Source organism: Paramisgurnus dabryanus, chromosome 2 (assembly GCF_030506205.2).
Source record: "Paramisgurnus dabryanus chromosome 2, PD_genome_1.1, whole genome shotgun sequence".
Taxonomy (NCBI): domain Eukaryota; kingdom Metazoa; phylum Chordata; class Actinopteri; order Cypriniformes; family Cobitidae; genus Paramisgurnus; species Paramisgurnus dabryanus.
In genome coordinates this window covers 42,046,476-42,066,862 of record NC_133338.1, presented here as the reverse complement: position 1 = coordinate 42,066,862, position 20,387 = coordinate 42,046,476, and the positions used below count along the sequence as shown (strand labels likewise).

Here is a 20,387-nt window from a genome sequence, read left to right as displayed (position 1 = left end):
TGCTAGCTTCATGCTAATTCATGTTAGCACAATGCTAATTCATGTTAGCATCATGCTAGCTTCATGCTAATTCATGTTAGCATCATGTTAGCTTCATGCTAATTCATGTTAGCATCATGCTAGCTTCATGCTAATTCATGTTAGCATCATGCTAGCTTCATGCTAATTCATGTTAGCATCATGCTAGCTTCATGCTAATTTATGTTAGCATCATGTTAGCTTCATGCTAATTCATGTTAGCATCATACTAGCTTCATGCTAATTCATGTTAGCATCATGCTAGCTTCATGCTAATTCATGTTAGCACAATGCTAATTCATGTTAGCATCATGCTAGCTTCATGCTAATTCATGTTAGCATCATGCTAGCTTCATGCTAATTCATGTTAGCATCATGCTAGCTTCATGCTAATTCATGTTAGCTTCATGCTAATTCATGTTAGCATCATGCTAGCTTCTTGCTAATTCATGTTAGCATCATGCTAACTTAGTGCTAAACATGCTAACATGGTAACTTTTGGTATCATGTTTACAGAAAGTTATAATACTAAACTAAACTTGTTTTAAATTTCTCTCAATCTGTTTTAAACGTTCAGGCTAGGCTTTGTCAAGCCAACATAAAGTTTGTCTTCAAACTTTTCTATCTAGTTATTATATATTCCTCGAGAGAATATTATAAAATAAAAAATACTATTTAAAAAACAAGCCAAAAAAAAACTGAATTCACAATAGTTTAAATCGTAATTATTTTGGATATTGGTAATACTAAACAATGTTTATCAAAGATGAGCTGCTTTGAGAAATGGAATCGGTAAAAGTTTACGTACGTTTGTGTGAGAGACTGAGGTTGATTTAGGATCGCTAGGTGGCAGTATAAGGTTGCTTGCAAACCAGCAATGCAGATGAAGAAGAAACTAGTATAATGGTGCATTCCAGGCAGGTTTTTAAACCCGTGAGTTACGACTTCAAAACCACGACTCACGACCTTATGCGTTCCAGGCAGCCTGTAACTCGTGTTTTTACAACCTTCTACCGGTGAAAGTGCTCTGGAACGGCAGTCAAACCCGTGACTTCCCACCCGTGAACTCGTACTAGATCGATGTACTCCCAGTTCAAAGTCGTGAGTCGTGGTTTTGAAGTCGTGAGTTACGGGTTACAGTAGTGATGGGAGAAACGAAGCTTTTCGAAGCTTCGAATCAATTGAACCAATTGCTTCGAAAATTGATTCAGTTTTTCGAAGCAGTTCGAAACCCACACACGCTGGCGACCCCTGCTGGTCAAAACAGTGTAAAAGCAGATCTGACCACACATTTTACACTTTTTTTTACAAAATAATAGCAAGATTTTTATTAAAATATGTTTAAAAAATGATTTAACTTATTTAAGACATAGTTAAAAGTGTTTTATGTGTTTTTAGTTTTATTTAGGGCAAACAAATGAATAAAACTAACTACCCTTTTAATTATGCACATTTTTGTAATTAAATCTGTCTATAAACAAAAAGTAGACAACATGGCAGTGTTATTAGTCAGAAGGATAAATGTTTTATGAACTTTCATTATAAAACTGACCCGAGTTCACCTAAACTTATTAGACACTGGTCATGTGATCAACTCCCCCTAGTGGTGAACCATCGGATTTTCGAAACGTTTCGAAACAGTTATGACGTAACGAAGCCTCGTTTGCTAAAATCACGTGACTTTGGCCAGTTTGAAACAAGCTCCGAACCACTGATTCGAAACAAAAGATTCGTAAATGTTTCGAAGCCTCATGAAGCAGTGCTTCGAAAACGACCATCACTAGGTTACAGGTTGCCTGGAACGCAGCATAAAAGTAATGGTCGTGACGTGAGCAGTGTTCATGCCTCATGCGGTTGCCGACACGTGGCGATTTAAGAAGAGTTTTTAGTCAGGTATTGAATTTATTCTTGTAAATTACATATTTTGTCTCGCACCACAGTAAGTGTGTTCATGATTTCATGCTCGTTTAACTGCACCGTGTTTAAGCTTCCGTGTTTGTTTGACTCTGGGAGCTACGCTACGGTGCGACAGCATTTCTCTTATTCAAACGTGGGCTTCACCTTATTACTGGTTCTGCTCTTTTGAATTGAGAAACAATTGTAATGGGTAACTTAATATGAACATAAACTTGGATACTGCTTGAACGGAAATGAATACAGAACATTTAAGAAACATAACATGGGTACTGTTGGATGGGGTAGTCTTTTTTTTAGCTCAATAAATGTTTTTTTTTTTTTTACAGAAGCTGGAAGACTGCCTGTTACGTTCATATAACTTACCAGAAGATCATCAGTGCTTTTTTTGTTGTTGCTGGGTCTGCAGCAATTTTCTAACGAAACAAATCTTTATGTATTTATTCATAAGTCATCAAATATATTTATATGTCTTTTTAATTTGTATATGCAACAGAATTGTGTAGTATTAAACAACAAGCGGTATTTTTGTATTCTGTTGAAAATGCTTTATTTTGAGATCAAAAATCGTGTCTTCTTCCATTTAAAAATACAATAATGTGTCCATAACTATCAAATATATGACAAAATGCTAAATAAATATTATAAAATATATAATGAAAGTAGTGGTCCCCTGGAGTTGTGTCACTGGTGTTACCGTTTAACAAAAAAGCTCTTTATTTTTAAATCAAAATCACACTGATGACATCACTTGACTTCCTTCTTTCAATATCTCATGATTTCATATGAAGCTTTTAGTTTAAGTCACTGGTATGACCTCCTTTATTGTTAGGGAATTGCAAAAAAATAGACTACAAATGGAGTAAACTACTTAATTTAGTGAATATACAATGATTGACAACATGTGGTTTGATACTTTGCAGCAGAAATTTTGTAAAATGCAGTTTTCATGAAAATTGTCACTGGTGTTACCTTCCTTATGGGTAACAGCAGTGAAGATCAGTAACACCAACTGGTGATTTGTTGTGTTTTTTTTCTTTCACAAAAATGCATAAACACCTTAAATATTGCTAAAGAAGTAAGGTAACACCAGTGACAAAAAAGGTCTAGGCAGTCTTGAAGTACATGCACACAAAAAATAAAAAATCATTAAGCTGTCATTTATGTGTATGTGTACTTATAAAGTCAAAGAGTAATCTAATAATGTGGTCTTAGTTTAAATGTTAGAAAATAATAAAATTTAAAGACATCTTGCCATGCCAAAAGTGGACGTTTCTGTATAAAGACCCATACAGCAAGTAAAACATACAATACAATGAAATGAAAAAAAAAAAAACTAGAGAGCTAAGGCATGATCTAGGTCATGTTCTTTAATCATGGGGAAATTTTTTTGTAATTTTTGTTTTGCTTAATATTGAGGGCTTTGGTATAAGAAACAAACTTAAGATTTGCAAGTCTTCTCTGGTCTACGTAGTTCTACACACAGACGGTATGGTTTTGCTGACTGTGTCAAACCATATATAAGATTGAAGTCTGGTACTCCTGCATCCTCTGGCCAGATCAGACGAAATCGCCGCAGTATTGTGACCAGGATGAGAAAGAGCTCCATGCGAGCTAGACTCTCTCCTAAACATGCACGGGATCCTGAAAATACACAAGTAAATATAAATGCATATAAAGTGGCACATTCTATCAAATACATTTGTGTTATGCTGATTTAGTTTACTTGTCCGATTAAACAGCCCATTATTTCCACCTTTGAATTGGGTATAGTGGTATGGCTAAATGAGTAACATGAATATAGATTTATGCAGTTGGTAGACGTCTTATCCAAAGCGATTTCCAGTGCATTAAAAGGTGTACGGTAACACTTCACAATAAGGTTCATTAATTAACATGACAAACCATGAACAATACATTTGTTACAGAATTTATTAATCTTTGTTCATGTTAATTAATAGAAATAAAGCTTTAAATTGTTTGTTCATGTTAGTTCACAGTGCATTAACTAACGTTAACAAGATTTAAATAAAGTATTAGTAATTGTTGAAATTAACAATAGCAAAGTATAAGTGCAGTTCATTATTAGTTCATCTTAAATAATGTAGTTAACTAATGTTAATTAATGAACCTTATTGTAAAGTGTTACCAGGTGTACATTATTAAAAGCATGCATGTTCCCTGGGTTTAAGGTTCAAACCCAAAACCATTTGCACTGCTAACGCAATGATCTACCCCTGAGCGGTACAGGAGCAATATATCTACTGTCCATTGGTATTTTATGAAGACTTTTAATAAAATATGTAGAACATACCAACTGAGAAAGGCATGAATGCATCAGGTTTCACAAATTCCCCTTTTTCATTCAAGAAGTTTTGAGGGTTGAATTCATTGGGAAACTTCCACTGACTTTTATCTCTGAGAGCAGATGACAAATAAGGAATGATAATAGTCCCCTAAAAAAAAAACTTTGTTCAGGAATTTCAACAATAAATGCTGATTTAAATAGTTTTAACTAAACTAACAAATAGTTAACTTTTAATATACCAAATTGAATAGTTATATAATTGAATAATAGTAAATGTCACCTTTGGGATGCTGTAGCCCTGTAGTTTGGTGTTGGTTGTGGCAGTGTGAAACATACTAAGAGGAGCTATGTCACCAACACGCTGAGCCTCATGAATCACTGCCTGAACATAGGGCATGGCGTTTCTGTCCTCGTATGTAACATGTTCACGAGCCCCAAGGACTTCATCAATCTCTTGCTGACATCGCTCTTATGAAGCACATACAGACATAAAATATACATGCTGATACCAGAAGCTTCTGTCTGTAGATGAACTGACACATTTAAAGCTGTCAGCTTGATTAAATATATAGTAATATGAAAATATGGTGCAGTTTTCTATATTTAATTGTGACATTGCTTGGATTGCCACTGTTTCTTATTTATTAGCCATTCCTTACCCTGTATGTAAGTGTGGGTCATCAAATAGAGGATTAAGGTGCGGATTGTGTTAGAGGTGGTCTCAGTTCCAGCCAAAAACAAGTCAAAGAGCAAAGTGGCCATCTGAGAATTATTAAATGTTGTGCATTGATCTGCTCTCTGTAGATAAAAAAACTGAAAAATTATTGTAGATGTAAACAAAATATGCTGCTGGTAAATTAAGCTAAAAGGCATAGTAAGACACACAAACATCTTAGACCTTCTCCATCTCCTCCAGGTAAATGTCAATCAAATCTCTAGGCTTCCCAGCAACCCGTGACATCTTGTGCTCACCAACAACTTTAAGAATGTGTTGTTTAATCTGATCAAAATATTGAAAACCTTTCCTGAATGGCAGTGGGAAAATCCTAAGTGCTGGAGCTATTTCATAAAGCTGCAATTCAAGAAAACATATGTATAATATTACTAGATTAGTATTACGTAGTATCAGACTAGTATACGGTTTAACTGTGTAAAGGCAAAAAATGGTTAAACTGGCCATAACAAATTCGGTTTAATATGTTAAATATTTTTCTGTTGTTTTAAGACTGGTACTGACTGTATAACATTTACTTGCATATTATTTACTTTTCATTATATTTACCATTGCCCATGGTCCAATGATAACTTTAGCAAAATCTTCAATGGCTGTAACCAATTTTAGGAAATATTCATCCTGATATCTAAAGCGTGAACCAAAGATGATAGCAGCAATGATGTTTGAAGCAGCATGGTGGAAAATATATTGTGGGTCAATTGCCTTCCCTGCCTCAGAAAAAGAAGAGATGCTTATTATTATGGACGTTGAATGTTCTCAAACAGTAGAATCTGAACATCTATAAACATTGTTTTGTCAAAGTTAATGTACCAGCAGATTCCTCCAGATGTGAGACGATAAATTTGACCTCATCCAGAATCCTCTGCTCCATACTTCTCTTTCCAAGGCCGAAGTTCCTCAGTGTGGTCAGAGCAAAACGACGATGTTCCTTCCAACCGTTTCCAAAATCCGCCATGATCACCCCTTAATAAAGAAACGATATGTGTGTTATGCAAGTAGTTTGTTATCTGCTTAAGTACTGAGCATTTTGTGTATATTGCATTACCTTTGTTCTGTGTTAAATGACTGATTAACATGGCGCTTGGTCTACCAGCAAACTCCACCGCTTGTGTGACCAATGCCTCTCTGATCACTTTGTGACCTGTCAACACTACTGCTGGATGCCTACCAATATACAGACTGTAGACTGATCCATACTGCTGAGCAAACTACACAAAGAAGACACATTTATGTTAAACGGACATGCCACTTTTTTGAAAATATGCTCACTTTCCAGCTCCCCTAGAGTTAAACATTTGATTCTTATCATTTTAAAATCCATTCAGGTGATCTCTAGCTGGCGCTAGCACTTTTATCAAAGCAATCTATTGAATCTGATTAGACCATTAGCATCACACAAAATAATAACCAAAAATTTGATATTCAATATTTTTCCTGTTTAAAACTTGACTTTTCTGTTGTTACATCGTGCACTAAGAAAATTAAAAGTTGCGGGTTTGTCTGGGCAGATATGACTGTAACCTGTACTCTCAGTCTTGCTTAATAATCAAGGAATTTGCTGACGTTCCATGGCTGCAGCAGGCACAATAATATTATGCAGCAGCCGAAAATAGTCCCCTAAGTAACTTTCAATTGCAGGGGACTATTTTGGGCAGTGCGTAATATCACTATGCCTCATGCAGCCATGTTACATCAGCATGAGCTCAAAAATTTGCATATTTTTTTAGGAGCTGGAAAATGAGCATATTTTCATAAAAGAGTGGAATGTCCCTTTAAAAAAAGCCACAGAACTCTTTATCTCAGAATCAGAAAAAATAGAGAACAGAAGAGACATTTGATTTCCTTGATTCTAGATGCAGCAGTCTGTGTTGTGTGTTTGACTGGTGAGTTTACCTTATCCAGATCCTTCAAAGGGTTTCTGCGATCCAGTTGTAGCAAATTTCCAAATAAGGGAAGAGGTGTAGGTCCAGGGGGGAAGTTTTTGAGTCGCCGAATTCTGAGCTGGAAGAACAGAAAAAAAGCTCCAATGCACAAAAGAAACAGTGCAGTCAACATGGTTTTAATCTACTGGACAACCCTTCAAAACTACTGTACTACTGTCTTTACACAAATTTATATGCATGCACAAAGAAAACAGCCTCTTTAAATACTGTTGAACTGGAATAAATAGATGATATATAAATCAATAATAATATGGGTGAAAGTGATACCTCTGACAAATAGCCTAATAACAGAGGGGAATGTGAAAGGACAAACAGTGCCTTTTAATATTTGTTTTTAAGTCTGACTACACGTTTGTAACTGACTAACTTTTGGCCCAGTTGCTATAAGGTTGATTATCACATGGTTGTCTAACAAGTTGTTTTTGTATTACTACTATTAATATTATTTTAAATGTTTTCTACTTATCTGAAAAGTTATTTTTTATTGCTCACAAAATCTAAATAGTATATTATGAACATGTACTTTGTATTTAGATGACAGATAACAACTACCTGGCTTTGCAAAGCTTTTTCGCCAAGTTTCCAAATTTCACCCAGAACAATTTTTTCATTTTTGGTGAGAGTTACGGAGGCATCTATGCACCTACGCTCAGTCTGAGAGTGGCTACTGGTTGTTGGTTAGGCAGAGTGTCACACAGAGGAATGGCAGGCAGACAGATGGTAAGTTAAATGCAGTTTTATTGAATAACTGATGATATTGAATGGATAAAGGTAAGCAGTATGCAAGAGTTCACCAGATGGGAACTTAGCTTGGAGATGAATAGAGTCTCTATGGTTGCAGGTGGCAGATGAGAATCCTGGGATGGATATGAGGAGAGGAACGACTGGCAGATGAAGACGAGGAGAGTACAGTTAAGTCTTTGAGGTAAGTAGTAAGAGGAAGTCAGTGTCATAACTGACGAGACCAGACAGCAACTGGATGTGAGAGTGCAGGTTTTAAAGGGTAGGGGTGAAGAGGTTTAGGTGGAGATGATTAGAACTCAAGGGAGTGAGAGTGAATGAGGATGACGGTGATGCAGTCCTGACACAGAGTTTATTGTTTTAGTGGTTTTAAATAAATATCTACCAAACTGTCAAGGATGTTGATAAAAAGCTGCTTGCCTTAGGACTAAGAGCTTTGGTTTATAATTGAGATACTGATATATCTCGTAACTTCCTTGGAGATCAGTGGTTTGTCGAAGACCTTGGACAGAAGGTACCGGTAAGTGTGACTTTAGGATTTATTTAACTGTTTTAATAGCATTTCTGTGTTTAATGTTTAACCACACAGTACCAGCGCTGGATTAATGATAACCGGGTTGCAGGATTCTACCAACAATTTGGCAACGTCACTTTTCTGACAGTCAAGGTTTTTGCCAGGAATGTTGGTCTATGTAGCTGATCCTGCTTTTTCTATGTTTTAAGTTCCATTATCACTGGTCCAACAACAACCAACTCGACATCCTAAAGTCTCATTTACTTTGATCCAACAACAGCTAACAGGGTTTCACACTGACCCAACAGACTCCCATGCGTTTGTTGGGTAAGTGTTGTTGTTTTTTTAAGTGTAATTCAATTAGTAATGATACATAAATGCCTAAGTATCTGATTTCTGTTGTATTCTATATATTATATTTCATGTACTCTCATTAGCCCTTATTATATATTACACATAAATGTTTTAGTCAAAGCAGACATAAAAGCATAAAATGGATAGTAACTTACAACTTTGTCTTTCCAGGGTGCTGGCCACATGGTTCCTCAGTGGGCTCCTGGTCCATCTCTCCACATGCTAGAGAGTTTCCTGTCTAATAAGCCTTAATGACTTTCTTCTTAAAGCACCTCATTTGATTTTCACATGTTGAGCCGGATGGCTTTATTAAGGAACCGTGTGAAAAATGAATTTTCTCAGGGACTGTTAGATGTATGAGTTTCCTTTAAACACTCTGGGTGGTTTTAAAAGCTTCCAATTCCATACCATACAATAGAGATTTTGATCAGAACTTGTTTTACTCCTGAAATATCTCAGACAATTGCACTTCTCACTTTTTTCACAGTCTCAATCTCAGTTTTGTATATATACCATATACATACATATACATACATACATACCATAAATCCTTTTTAAAAATAGCATATATAAAAATACGCAAATACTGCTTAAGGGGGATTTTGTCAATTGTAAGACAATTGCTTTTTTAATTATGTGAAATAAAATTCTAAACTAACATTCATTTATATTTTATTTTATATATTCCTCAAGGGTGTATAATAAAATACTATGTTTATGAATATTATTTAAAAAACAAGCCACAACTGAATTCAAAATGGGATTAATCGTAAAATTATTTTGGATGTTGGTAATACTAAATATTGTTTATCAAAGACGAGCTGCTTTGAGAAATGCAAGTGGGAGAAGTTCACGTACTTTGTGTGAGAGACTGCGCAAAAGGTGGATTTAGGATCACTAGGTGGAAGAGTATAAAAGTAATGGTCGTGACGTGAGCAGTGTACCTGTTCAATATAATGATTAATGATGTTTTTTCTAAAGTTCAGCCAGAAATTAGAAAGTCACTATTTGCTTATGATGGTAGCTTATGGAAAAGGGGAAAAATGTGAAGTATACTGTGAAGAAGATACAGGAAGCTTTAACCCTAGTGGATGATTGGGGAAAGAAATTGGGTTTTAGATTCTCTATTGAGAAAACTAAGGTGATGTTTTTTACAATGAAGAAAGTTGATGAAAGTATACAATTGAAACTGTATGGTAGGAATTTGTAAAGGGTTAAAAGTTTGAAATTTCTTGGTGATTTTTGACACTAGAATTACATGGAGAAAGCATGTCTCAAAATTAGTAGATAAATGCAAAAGGGTAATGAATGGTTGGAACAGAATGGGGAGCAGATGTAGTTTATTTGAAGCAAATTTATATATATTTAATCATAGCAAGAATGGAATATGGGTGTTTGGTTTATGGATCTGCAGCCAGGTCAGTTTTAGCTGAGTTAGATATAGTCCAAGCTAAGGCATTGAGAATCTGTATAGGAGCTGTGAGATCTTCTCCAGTATGTTCCTTACAGGTAGAAATAGGAGAAATGCCACTCTATTTACAAAGAAAGCAGCTGCAGGCTAACTATTGGGTCAACTTGATGGGTCAAAGGGATGATCATCCAGTTTAAACAGCAATTCAGTTAAGCTGGGAGAGAGAGGAGGCAAGACGTCCAAGTTCTGGATGGACATGTGAGACATTGGCACAGGAAATGGCAATATATGATAAGAACTTTTGTCCAGGTGTAATGTGGCCATCAGTTCATTTATGGCAGTTGAAGGTACCAAAGACTGATCTAGAGATTAAGTTAGAGTCAAATTTGGTGCATAAGTTCCAGTGTAATATAAGAGAAAGATGTGAGGAACACGTATTTGGGTCAAAGGATCAAGAAACAGGTGCTACAGGAGCAGCTTTTGTGGTTCAGAGGTGGAATGCCCAAGCGTCTAAAAGAACCTCAAATTTTCTAAGTGTGTTCACAGTTGAATTATATGCAAATTTAATGGCAGTGCAATGGACGGAACAAATTCAAAACCATAACGTGTTGATATGCAGTGACTCAGCTATTAATATTAATCAAGGAGTCGACAAGACCTTGTATATGAGATTCTTTTGGCAATTAGAAATGTGAAAATGAGAGGGGAAGAAATATCATTTATATGAGTGCCAGCTCATGTAGGTAGGCTATTGTAACAAATGAAAAGGTTGATAAGTTGGCTAAGGAACCTGTTCAAAAGGAAAACATAGATGTCATCATAAATCTAAGGCGGAGGGTAAAAGTATTGTGTGGCAAGAAACTTACATTTTAAAATGGCAACCGCTCTGGGAGCAGGAAAACAAAAGGGAGGCATTTATTTTCATTATCTAGCAGAGTAACTGACTTAGTTAATATTTGTAAAAGAAGAGGAATGAGATGTAAGGAGCTGGTGATTATTTCTAGAATGAAGATTGGTCACACGTTTCTGAAAAGCACTTTATTTATTTTAGGAAAGCATCAGAGTGGCTTGTGTTCATATCAGGAAACTGAGACGGTGCAACATGCTTTAATAGAAATTATGCCCTCCAAAGACAAGATCTTATCAGAGAGTTTTATGAAGTTGGTTTTCAAGAAATATCGTTGAAAAGTATTTTAAAAGAGGGTCAAGCGGGAGGGGAAACATTATTTTTTCAAATTTTTAATAGACACTGATTTATATTACCGAAAAAAAAGTGTAGTAAGGCATTAGTCCCATAGATGGCAGCAATGCAACTTTTTTTTGGATGCCGGCTGCCGTAAAATCTCAAAGAAGAAGAAGAGCGGTAAAACATGCGGTTGCCACAGGGTGATTTAAGAAGAGTTTCTAGTCAGGTATTGAATTTATTATTATAAATTACATATTTTGTCTCGCACCACAGTAAGTGTGTTCATGATTTCATGCTTGTTTAAATGCACCGTGTTTGAGCTTCCGTGTTTGTTCGACTCTGGGAGCTACGCTACGGTGCGACAGCATTTCTCTAATTCAAACATGGGCTTCACCTTATTACTGGTTCTGCTCTTTGAATTGAGAAACAGTTGTAATGGGTAATTTAATATGAACAGGAAATGAATACAAAACATTTAAGAAACATAATAAGTACTGTTGAATGGGGTATTATTCAGTCTTTTTTTAGCTCAATAAATGCTTTTTTTCTTTACAGCACCTGGTACAGACTACCTGATACGTCCATATACCAGAAGTTTTTTGTTGTTGTTTCTGGGTTTGCAGGAATTTTCTAAAAAACCTTCATTTATTGACTCATAAGTCAAATATTATGTATTTAATTTGTATATGCAACAGAATTGTGTAGTACTTTCTATACAATAAAAATTTGTAACTACCATTAAACAACAATCTGTATTTTTGTATTCTGTACGTTAGCTATTTATTGTGTGTGATGTTGCGGGTTGTTTATCTTGTCTTAACATCTTGTCTGTATTATTCTTTTGTTTTATCTGGACTTTGAGTCTGTAATAAAGTTTGATGATTAATCATTTTCAACAATCAACTGAATTTTAGTTGTATAAAGTGCTTTTAAAATACATCAAACCCTGTCTCATGCTAGTCTTATGAGACTTTGTGGTTCTGCATGTGTAAAACAGACTGCCTATTATGCCCTGGATGCTATCATACTTCAGATTTGCAATTTTTTTCAATTAACTTTTTTTTAACACCATGGCCCTCAAATACACCAGTCAACATTTGAAGTGGGTAAAAAAAGTTCATTAAAGTTATCTTAAGACAAGAACATGGGTATAGTTTACTTCAAATGTTGACTAGTGTAGTACAATATATTTTTACATTGAAGTGTAAGGAACAGGTGCATACAGCAAGTAAAACATACAATACAATGAAATGAAAAAAAAAAAACGATTAAGAGAGCTAGGTAGTGTTCTTTTATTATGGAGAAATATTTTATGTAATTTTTGTTTTGCTTAATAGTGAGGGCTTTGGTATAAGAAACAAACTTAAGGTTTGCAAGTCTTCTCTGGTCTACGTGGTTCTACACAAAGGCGATATGGTTTTACTGACTGTGTCCCACCATATATAAGATTGAAGTCTGGTACTCCTGCATCCTCTGGCCAGATCAGACGAAATCGCCGCAGTATTGTGACCAGGATGAGAAAGAGCTCCATGCGAGCTAGATTCTCTCCTAAACAAGCACGGGATCCTGAAAAATACAGAAGTAAATATACATGCATAAGGTGTGCCACATCAAATACATTTGTGTTATGCTGATTTAGTTTACTTGTCCGATTAAACAGCCTAACATCACCTTTGAATGGGGTATAGTAATATGGTTAAAAGAGTAACATGAATATAGATTTATGCATTTGGCAGATTATCCAAAGCAATTTCCAGTGCATTACAAGGTGTACATTTATAATCAGCATTTGTGTTCCCTGGGTTCAAACCCACAACCATTTGCACTGCTAACACAATGCTCTACCCCTGAGCGGTACAGGAACAATATATCTACAGTACTGTCCATTAGTGTACAGTATTATGAAGACTTTTAGTAAAATATGTAGAACATACCAACAGAGAAAGGCATGAATGCATCAGGTTTCACAAATTCGCCGTTTTCATTCAAGAAGTTTTGAGGGTTGAATTCATTGGGAAACTTCCACTGACTTTTATCTCTGAGAGCAGATGACAAATAAGGAATGATAATAGTCCCCTAAAAAGAAAAAAGACTAAAGATGTTGTTCAGGAATTTCAACAATAAACGCTGATTTGAAAAGTTTTATCTACAATTAGTTAACTTTAAGTATAACAAATTAAATAGTTATATAATTGAATAATAGTAAATGTCACCTTTGGGATGCTGTAGCCCTGTAGTTTGGTGTTGGTTGTGGCAGTGTGAAACATACTAAGAGGAGCTATGTCACCAACACGCTGAGCCTCATGAATCACTGCCTGAATGTAGGGCATGGCGTTTCTGTCCTCGTATGTAACATGTTCACGAGCCCCAAGGACTTCATCAATCTCTTGCTGACATTGCTCTTATGATGCACATACAGACATAAAATATACATGCAGATACCAGAAGCTACTGTCTGTAGATGAACTGACACATTTAATGCTGTCAGCGGCATTAAAAATATAGTCATATGAAAATATGGTGCAGTTTTCTATATATAATTGTGTCATCTCTTGGATTGCCACTGTTTCTTATTTATTAAGCATTCTTTACCTTGTATGTAAGTGTGGGTCATCAAATAGAGGGTTAAGGTGCGGAGTGTGTTAGAGGTGGTCTCAGTTCCAGCCAAAAACAAGTCAAAGAGCAAAGTAACCATCTGAGAATCATTAAAAGTTGTGCATTGATCTGCTCTCTGTAGATTAAATAAAAAAAGCACAGAAAACAACTGAAAAATTATTGTAGATGTAAACATAATATGCTGCTGGTAAATTAAATTAAAAGGCATAATAAGACACACAAACATCTTAGACCTTCTCCATCTCCTCCAGGTAAATGTCAATCAAATCTCTAGGCTTCCCAGCAACTCGTGACATCTTGTGCTCACCAACAACTTTAAGAATGTGTTGTTTAATCTGATCAAAATATTGAAAACTTTTCCTGAATGGCAGTGGGAAAATCCTAAGTGCTGGAGCTATTTCATAAAGCTGCAATTCAAGGAAACAAAGGTAAAGTATTACTAGATTAGTATTACGTAGTATCAGACTAGTATACGGTTTAACTGTGTAAAGGCAAAAAATTTATAAACTGGCCACAGCAAATTCGGTTTTAGTGTTAAATATTTTTCCTGTTGTTTTAAGACTGGTACTGACTGTATAACATTTACTTGCATATTATTTACTTTTCATTATATTTACCATTGCCCATGGTCCAATGATAACTTTGGGAAAATCTTCAATGGCTGTAACCAATTTTAGGAAATATTCATCCTGATATCTAAAGCGTGAACCAAAGATGATAGCAGCAATGATGTTTGAAGCAGCATGGTGGAAAATATATTGTGGGTCAATTGCCTTCCCTGCCTCAGAAAAAGAAGAGATGCTTATTATTATGGACGTGGAATGTTCTCAAACAGTAGAATCTGAACATCTAAACATTGTTTTGTCAAAGTTAATGTACCAGCAGATTCCTCCAGATGTGAGATGATAAATTTGACCTCATCCAGAATCCTCTGCTCCATACTTCTCTTTCCAAGGCCGAAGTTCCTCAGTGTGGTCAGAGCAAAACGACGATGTTCCTTCCAACCGTTTCCAAAATCCGCCGTGATCACCCCTAAACAATGAACCGATCTGTGTGTTATGCAAGTAGTTTGTTATCTGCTTAAGTACTGAGCATTTTGTGTATATTGCATTACCTTTGTTCTTTGTTAAATGACTGATTAACATGGTACTCGGTCTACCAGCAAACTCCATCGCCTGTGTGACCAATGCCTCTCTGATCACTTTGTGACCTGTCAACACTACTGCTGGATGTCTGCCAATATACAGACTGTAGACCGATCCATACTGCTGAGCAAACTACACAAAAAAGACACATTTATGTTAAAGGGACATTTCACTTTTTTTGAAAATATGCTCATTTTCCAGCTCCCCTAGAGTTAAACGATTCTCAGCATTTTGGAATCCATTCAGCTGATCTCTGGCTCTGGGCTAGCACTTTTATCATAGCTTAGCACATTCTATTGAATCTGATTAGACCATTAGCATCACGCTAAAAATAACCAAAGAGTTTCGATATTTTTCCTATTTTAAAACATGACTCTTCTGTAGTTACATCGTGTACTAAAACCGACAGAAAATTAAAAGTTGCGATTTTCTAAGCAGATATGGCTGGGAACTATACTCTAATTGTGGCGTAATAATCAAGGACTTTGCTGACGTAGCATGGCTGCAGCAGGCGCAATAATATTACGCAGCAGCCGAAAATAGTCCCCATAGTAACTTTCAATGCCATTTTCGGGCAGTGCGTGATATCACTACACCTGCTGCAGCCATGTTACATCAGCAAAGTCCTTGATTATTACGCCAGTTTGAGAGTATAGTTCCTAGCCATATCTGCCTACAAAATCACAACATTTAATTTTCCCGTGGTCTTAGTAGACAATGTAACTACAGAAGAGTCATATTTTAAAAGAAAAAATATCGAAACTCTTTGGTTATTTTTAGCGCAATGCTAATTGTCTAAACAGATTCAATGGATTGTGCTAAGCTATGCTAAAAGTGCCAGCCAGACCAGGAGATCAGCTGAATGGATTCCAAAACGGTTAGAATCAAATGTTTAACTCTAGGAAAATTTGCATATTTTCAAAAAAAGTGGAATGTCCCTTTAAAAGAAGCAACAGAACTCTTTATTTCAGTCTCAGAAAAATGCAGAAGAGACATTCGATTTCCTTATCATGATTCTTGATGCAGCAGTCTGTGTTGTGTGTTTGACTGGTGGGTTTACCTTATCCAGGTCCTTCAAAGGGTTTCTGCTATCCAGTTGTAGCAAATTTCCAAATAAGGGAAGAGGTGTGGGTCCAGGGGGGAAATTTTTGAGTCGTCGAATTCTGAGCTGGAAGAGCAGAAGAAAAGCTAAAATGCACAAAAGAAACAGTTCAATCAACATGGTTTTAATCTACTGGACAACCCTTCGAAACTACTGTACTACTGTCTTTACACAAATTGATATGCATGCACAAAGAAAGCAGCCTCTTTAAATACTGTTGAACTGGAATAAATAGATGATATATTAATCAATAATAATATGGGTGAAAGTGATACCTCTGACAAATAGCCTATAACAGAGAGCAAATGTGAAAGGACAAACATTGCCCTTTAATATTTGTTTTTAAGTCTGACTGCACGTTTGTAACAAACTGTTGGCAGTTGCTATCCAGTTGATTATCACATGGTTGTCTTCTAACAAAACAAGTTGATTTTTTATTACTAGTAATAATATTATTTTAAATATTTCCTACTTATCTGGAATTTGTTGTTTTTTGAAGTTGTATTAGTATTATAGTACTCCCAGTTTGCCTTAACAACAGCATTTGCTACTGAAATTTACAAAATATTGTTTAACAAGTCCCCTTTAAAAGTTAGCGAGTATAAATCATGTTCTAAATAGCAGCATAAGAAATGAGAAAATGTGTTTATGGGACTTTGAGCAATAAATAGCTTTTACACACTTCAACAAGCGATGACTAATCTAAAGCATGTGACTGATGTGTGTTTTTTATTTTTATCCCCTAGGTCAATATTAATGGAGCTAGCCTTTATGAAAATGAATTCAGCTGGAATAAAATTGCCAATGTTTTGTACATTGAGTCACCTGGTGGAGTTGGTTATTCCTATTTGGATGACCAGAAATATGCAACTAATGATGACAAAGTAAATTGTGCACATTTATATACAGGTGTCTATAAAAATAAATGTCTGAAAGATAAAACATGTACTTTGTCTTTAGATGGCAGATAACAACTTCCTGGCCAGAGCTTTTTTCCAAGTTTCCAAATTTCACCCAGAATGAGTTTTTCATCTAGGCACCTACGCTCAGTCTGAGAGTGGATACGGGTGGTCAGCTTAAAGTACATTTTAAGGTAAATCAAAATATTCTTTCATTTTAAATTGTTGTTGGTTAGGCAGAATGTCAAACTGAGGAATGGCAGGCAGACAGATGGTAAGTTATATGCAGTTTTATTGAATAACAGATGATATTGAATGGATAAAGGTAAGCAGTATGCAAGAATTCATCAGATGGGAACTTAGCTTGGAGATTTATAGAGTTTCTATGGTGGCAGGTGGCAGATGAGAATCCTGGGATGGAGATGAGAAGAGAAACGACTGGCAGATGAAGACGAGGAGAATACAGTTAAGTCCTTGATGTAAGTAGTATGATGAAGTCAGTGTCATAACTGACGAGACCAGACAGCGAGTGGATGTGAAAGTGCAGGTTATAAAGGGTAGGGGTGAAGAGGTTTAGGTGGAGATGATTAGAACTCAGGGGAGTGAGAGCAAGTGGGTGGAGTGAATGAGGAAGACGGTAAAGGAAATGCAGTCCTGACAGTACCCCCTCCTCCTGAGGCGGCACTTGTCCTCCCAATCGACTAGATACTTTAGTTGGGGACCTCGTCGTTGGGAGTCCAAGATGGTATGGATGGTGAAAGGGCCTATGTAACAGGGACTCAGTTTCAACAGGGCTGGTGGAGGCAGATGTCCCTGGTATATAGCCACACCTTTTGTCCAGGTTGAAATTAAGGTGCACCGGTACGAGTGGCAGTAGGTGCATGGGTACCATCTGATCTCCTGGATCTTATGCTCAGCCAGGCCATTAGTTTGAGGGTGGTATCCTGAGGACAGATTCCCGGTCACTCCAAGGAGTTTGAAGAAGGGTGGCCAGACCTTAAATATGAATTCCGGTCTGCGATCTGACACAATGTCCTCAGGAATACCAATGTTGCGGAACACATGATGGAAGAGGGCTTCAGCGGCTTCAAAAACGGTTGGGAGTTTGGGCAGAGGGATTAATTTGCAGCCCTTGGAGAATCAGTCCACAACTACTAGAATGCCGGTATGGTTTTGGGATCTGGGCAGATCTGTCATGAAGTCAATACTTAGGTGGGACCATGGCCGCTGAGGTATGGGATGAGGGACCAATTACCCCATGGGGAGCCTTCTGGGGGTGTTGGTTATGGCGCAGACTGAGCATCCCTTTCACGTACTGTGTCACATCCTGGGAGAGAGATGGCCACCAGTACCCATGACTAAGGGGGCGTGCACACCACAGCTTTTACGCCCACGGCCAGCACATGTTTTCAGGTGTTTCCAATGGAAGCTCTGCGTTTTCAGCGCGCATTTAAAAGTTTTGGTGTGCACAACCCCTAAGGAGCGAGAAGGTTCACCTGCAACCTGGATGTCCAGAGCCTGGAGCACAGTGCACTGAACCCAGAAGCTCAGTATGAAGATGTTCAGGCACAAAGATGAGACCATCAGGGGTCTCGGGCGGAGCGGGATGGTTTAAGTTCTCCTGGTTGATCTGTTTGTTGATATCCCAGACAATCGGACTCACGAATACGGCTGGAGGGAGGATGGATTCAGGTAAGTGGTCCTCAGAGGAGGAACTATGAATACGAGAGAGGGTATCTGCCTTGATATTCTTACTGCCAGGTCAGTAGGTAACAATGACATCGAAGCGGGTGAAGAATAGAGCCCAACGAGCCTGTCCTGAGTTTAGCCTTTTGGTTTCACAAAGATATTCCAGATTGCGATGGTCCATGATCACTTCAAACTGATGGTTAGCTCCCTCCAGCCAATGTCTTCATTCTTCAAGGGCAAGATTGATGGCGAGCAGTTCTCTATTAACTATGCCGTAAATCCACTCTGCCGGAGATAACTTCTTGGAGAAGTAGGCACATGAGTAAAGTCGAGAAGGGTTCCCCTGCCGCTGTGAGAGCATAGCTCTGACTCCGGTGGTCGAAGTGTCGACTTCGACAATAAAATGAAGTTATGGATTAGGAGGGATAAGGATTGGCACGGACTGAAAGGCTTCTTTGAGGAGTTTGAATATAGAGATGGCTTCTGGCGAACTAATAAGACTGTAATTAATGATGAATCTTCTGTAAAAGTTGGCAAAGCCTAGAGGGTAAGCGCCAGTTTTGAATCGCCTCCACCTTCTTCTGGTCCATCTGCACTCCTTGCTGATTGATGATGTAACCCAGGAACTGGACATTGGTGTTGTGGAACTCGCATTTCTCCAGTTTAAGATACAGGTGATGTTCTCTAAGTTTCTCCAAGACTAGTTTGACGTGACGTTGTTGTTGTGCCAGAGAGAAAGGGTAGATGAGGATGTCAGCTATGTAGATTACCACAAATCAGTTTAGGAACTCCGGGAAAACTTTGTTCATGTAACCTTGGAAGACTGCTGGCGAGTTGGAGAGTCCGAAGGGCATGACTTGGTATTCATAGTGGCCAGAGGGGTAACAAAGACAGTCTTCCACTCGTCTCCTTGTCTGATATGAATCAAATTATAGGCACTGCGCAGATCCAGCTTAGAGAAAATGCGAGCACCTCGTAACTGCTCCAGTGCAGCGGGGACCAGAGGAAAGGGATTGCTAAACTTTACCATTTGGGAGTTGGCAGGGGAAGTAGGTCGGATGAACTGCTGTTGTAAGGCTTCCTTCACATATTCCTCCATTGCTTTTTGCTCCGGGAAGGATAAAGGATATATACGACCCTTGGGTAAAGTGGCTCCAGGTAGCAAGTCGATAGCGCAGTCCCATGGCCAGTGAGGTGGTAGTTTAGTAGCCAGGTGCTTGCTAAAGACATCCTGGAACGCCTGGTACTTGGTGGGTATCTCCACTTGGTGTTGGACAGGTGGACTTTCGACTGATGTAGAGTAAATGGGGTCGGAAGTCTCAGTAGATTTGAAGGAAAAATAATTTAAGGGTATTTTAAGGATTTATCAGTGGTGAGGTTAATAGTGACTGACGAACTGCCTGAACCAATTCCGCAAATGGATTGCAAGCCGTCTTTCCCACGGACTTAGTAGGATCCGCATGTTGGGCTGGTCTTCTGTCACACAGAGGAATGGCAGTTAAATGCAGTTTTATTGAATAACAGATGATATTGAATGGATAAAGGTAAGCAGTATGCAAGAGTTCATCAGATAGGACTTAGCTTGGAAATGAATAGTCTCTATGGTTGCAGGTGGTAGATGAGAATCCCGGGATGGAGATGAGGAGAAGAACTACTGGCAGATGAAGACAAGGAGAGTACAGGTAAGTCCTTGAGGTAAGTAGTATGAGGAAGTGAGTGTCATAACTGACAAAACCAGACAGTGAGTGGATGTGAGAGTGCAGGTTATAAAGGGCAGGGGTGATGAGGTTCAGGTGGAGATGATTAGAACT

At 37.5% G+C, this 20,387-nt stretch overlaps 2 protein-coding genes and 1 long non-coding RNA gene across 13 annotated transcripts in view; 1 reads left to right on the top strand and 2 right to left on the bottom strand.

Annotated features, from left to right (window-relative positions):
• The first annotated feature begins 653 nt into the window (after window positions 1-653).
• LOC135778667 (uncharacterized) lies at window positions 654-3,147 on the top strand. The gene is made up of 3 exons (XR_010544609.2): window positions 654-1,151; window positions 1,803-1,911; window positions 2,262-3,147. It is a non-coding gene; the product is annotated as an uncharacterized lncRNA (long non-coding RNA).
• A 140-nt stretch (window positions 3,148-3,287) lies between these two features.
• On the bottom strand, window positions 3,288-6,161 carry LOC135778504 (cytochrome P450 2F2-like). Its single transcript, XM_073812869.1, has 8 exons — window positions 6,022-6,161; window positions 5,787-5,939; window positions 5,523-5,687; window positions 5,139-5,312; window positions 4,900-5,053; window positions 4,521-4,708; window positions 4,247-4,388; window positions 3,288-3,576 (listed from the first exon to the last, which is right to left on the bottom strand). The coding sequence occupies exons 2-8, from the start codon at window positions 5,826-5,828 to the stop codon at window positions 3,374-3,376; spliced, it is 1,068 nt and encodes a 355-aa protein (XP_073668970.1). The 5' UTR covers window positions 5,829-5,939; window positions 6,022-6,161; the 3' UTR covers window positions 3,288-3,373.
• Window positions 6,046-20,387, bottom strand: part of LOC135778664 (cytochrome P450 2F2-like) — a 26,766-nt gene continuing 12,424 nt past the window's right edge. For 4 of the 11 annotated variants that reach the window (XM_073812855.1, XM_073812856.1, XM_073812857.1 and 1 more), the window contains 10 exons: window positions 15,947-16,074; window positions 14,856-15,018; window positions 14,621-14,773; window positions 14,359-14,519; window positions 13,975-14,148; window positions 13,718-13,856; window positions 13,339-13,526; window positions 13,060-13,201; window positions 12,563-12,691; window positions 9,926-10,301 (listed from right to left, as the gene is read on the bottom strand). In XM_073812855.1, the coding sequence (XP_073668956.1) occupies window positions 10,099-10,301; window positions 12,563-12,691; window positions 13,060-13,201; window positions 13,339-13,526; window positions 13,718-13,856; window positions 13,975-14,148; window positions 14,359-14,519; window positions 14,621-14,773; window positions 14,856-15,018; window positions 15,947-16,074 (1,580 nt within the window). In that variant the 3' untranslated portion in view covers window positions 9,926-10,098. Of the gene's footprint in view, window positions 6,185-6,869; window positions 6,978-9,925; window positions 10,302-12,562; window positions 12,692-13,059; window positions 13,202-13,338; window positions 13,527-13,717; window positions 13,857-13,965; window positions 14,149-14,358; window positions 14,524-14,620; window positions 14,774-14,855; window positions 15,019-15,946; window positions 16,075-20,387 lie in introns of those variants that run through there. The other 7 variants (XM_065289101.2, XM_065289108.2, XM_065289110.2 and 4 more) reach the window with 7 other exon arrangements.

Coding starts and splice junctions, on each gene's coding strand:
- LOC135778504 (XM_073812869.1), bottom strand. CDS start 5,828: ATGAGGTCAAATTTATCGTCTCACATCTGGAGGAATCTGCTG. Junction 5,313..5,522: donor TCATTGGACCATGGGCAATG/GTAAATATAATG, acceptor CTTGAATTGCAG/CTTTATGAAATAGCTCCAGC. Junction 5,054..5,138: donor ACCTGGAGGAGATGGAGAAG/GTCTAAGATGTT, acceptor ATAATTTTTCAG/TTTTTTTATCTACAGAGAGC.